Source organism: Atheta coriaria, unplaced genomic scaffold, assembly GCF_025399875.1.
Source record: "Atheta coriaria isolate IRGN ID8LTWV9N9 unplaced genomic scaffold, Caltech_Dcor_3.1 scaffold6005_size1075, whole genome shotgun sequence".
Lineage (NCBI taxonomy): Eukaryota > Metazoa > Arthropoda > Insecta > Coleoptera > Staphylinidae > Dalotia > Dalotia coriaria.
In genome coordinates, this window is record NW_027050622.1 from 1 (window position 1) to 1,075 (window position 1,075).

Consider the following 1,075-nt stretch of genomic DNA (forward strand, 5'->3'; position numbering starts at 1 on the left):
CGCCATGCTTTAACAATGGAGGACTTCAAGGCGGCCATTTTGGAAGTGATGGATAATAAAGTATACCGTGAAAATGTCAAACGTTTAGCTGAAAGAATCCAGGATGAACCTATGACACCTCTGGAGAAGGCTATCTGGTGGACGGAGTATGTTATTAGACACAAAGGGGCCCAGCATTTGAAAGGGCCTAGGATTCCGGTGTGGCAGTATTACTATTTTGATGTTTTGGCGTTTTTGGGAGGGGTTTTACTATTGATTTTGGGGGTAGTGTATGGGATTGTTAAGTTGTTGATCAAAGGTTTTAGGAAATTGAAAGGGAAATGTTGTAAGGTTGATGAAAAGAAGAAGAAGAAAAGTAAAAAGGAGTAGGTAGATGTGATAGGGATTTTGTATGAATAAATAAATAAAAATCAGTTGAGAGATGTAAAAGGGAGTATTATATGTTGGAGAAGGGAGGGGGAAAAGAGATTACTTAGTACGACCCAAATAACAAAAAGAGATAAGAAGAACCTAGGGTGAAGCAATAGGACAGCTGGACAACTAAATGCTTACCGCTCTAAGCGTTATCTTATTATTTCTATAAGTGACCCGCAAAAAGTGGTGGGGGTAAATGCGTCCCCAAGAAGTACCTGAATAAACGCTCACTGCGGGTAACCCTACCTCCCTAAATTTACGTACCCAGGCACAAAGGAATTCTTAAATTACCAAAAAAAATCTCAATGACACTTACCCGCTGAAACAGGTACAGCCGTAATCAACCCCAGCGTAATAAACAAGTCGTAGGTGAGCACGACGCTGAAGTTCCCCAAAAGATTGGCCACTATAACCCCAAAACACAACAAAATAAAACACAAACCATTTAAAAATAATACACCTCATCCATACCTAATGATAACGCACTAGCAGCCAAAAGCGCCGGCCATGGCAACCGTTCCCAATGCAGCGTCTCCACCCCAGTGAGAAACAACGCCAAACTAAGCGGCCACAACAACGCCGCATTCAGCATGCCAATGAGCGAGAAGAACAGCGCCACCTGTCCATACGTAGCATCACCAATCACTTTCTTAAACAACAC

At 42.2% G+C, this 1,075-nt stretch overlaps 1 protein-coding gene across 1 annotated transcript; it reads left to right on the top strand.

The window, feature by feature from the left end:
- The first annotated feature begins 15 nt into the window (after window positions 1-15).
- On the top strand, window positions 16-369 carry LOC135803179 (UDP-glucuronosyltransferase 1A9-like). Its single transcript, XM_065316770.1, has one exon. It carries the CDS (start codon window positions 16-18, stop codon window positions 367-369), a length of 354 nt encoding a protein of 117 aa, XP_065172842.1.
- The last annotated feature ends 706 nt before the right edge of the window (window positions 370-1,075 follow it).

Bases quoted from the DNA above. Each gene is read 5' to 3' on its own strand.
- LOC135803179 (XM_065316770.1), top strand. From the start codon at position 16: ATGGAGGACTTCAAGGCGGCCATTTTGGAAGTGATGGATAATAAAGTA.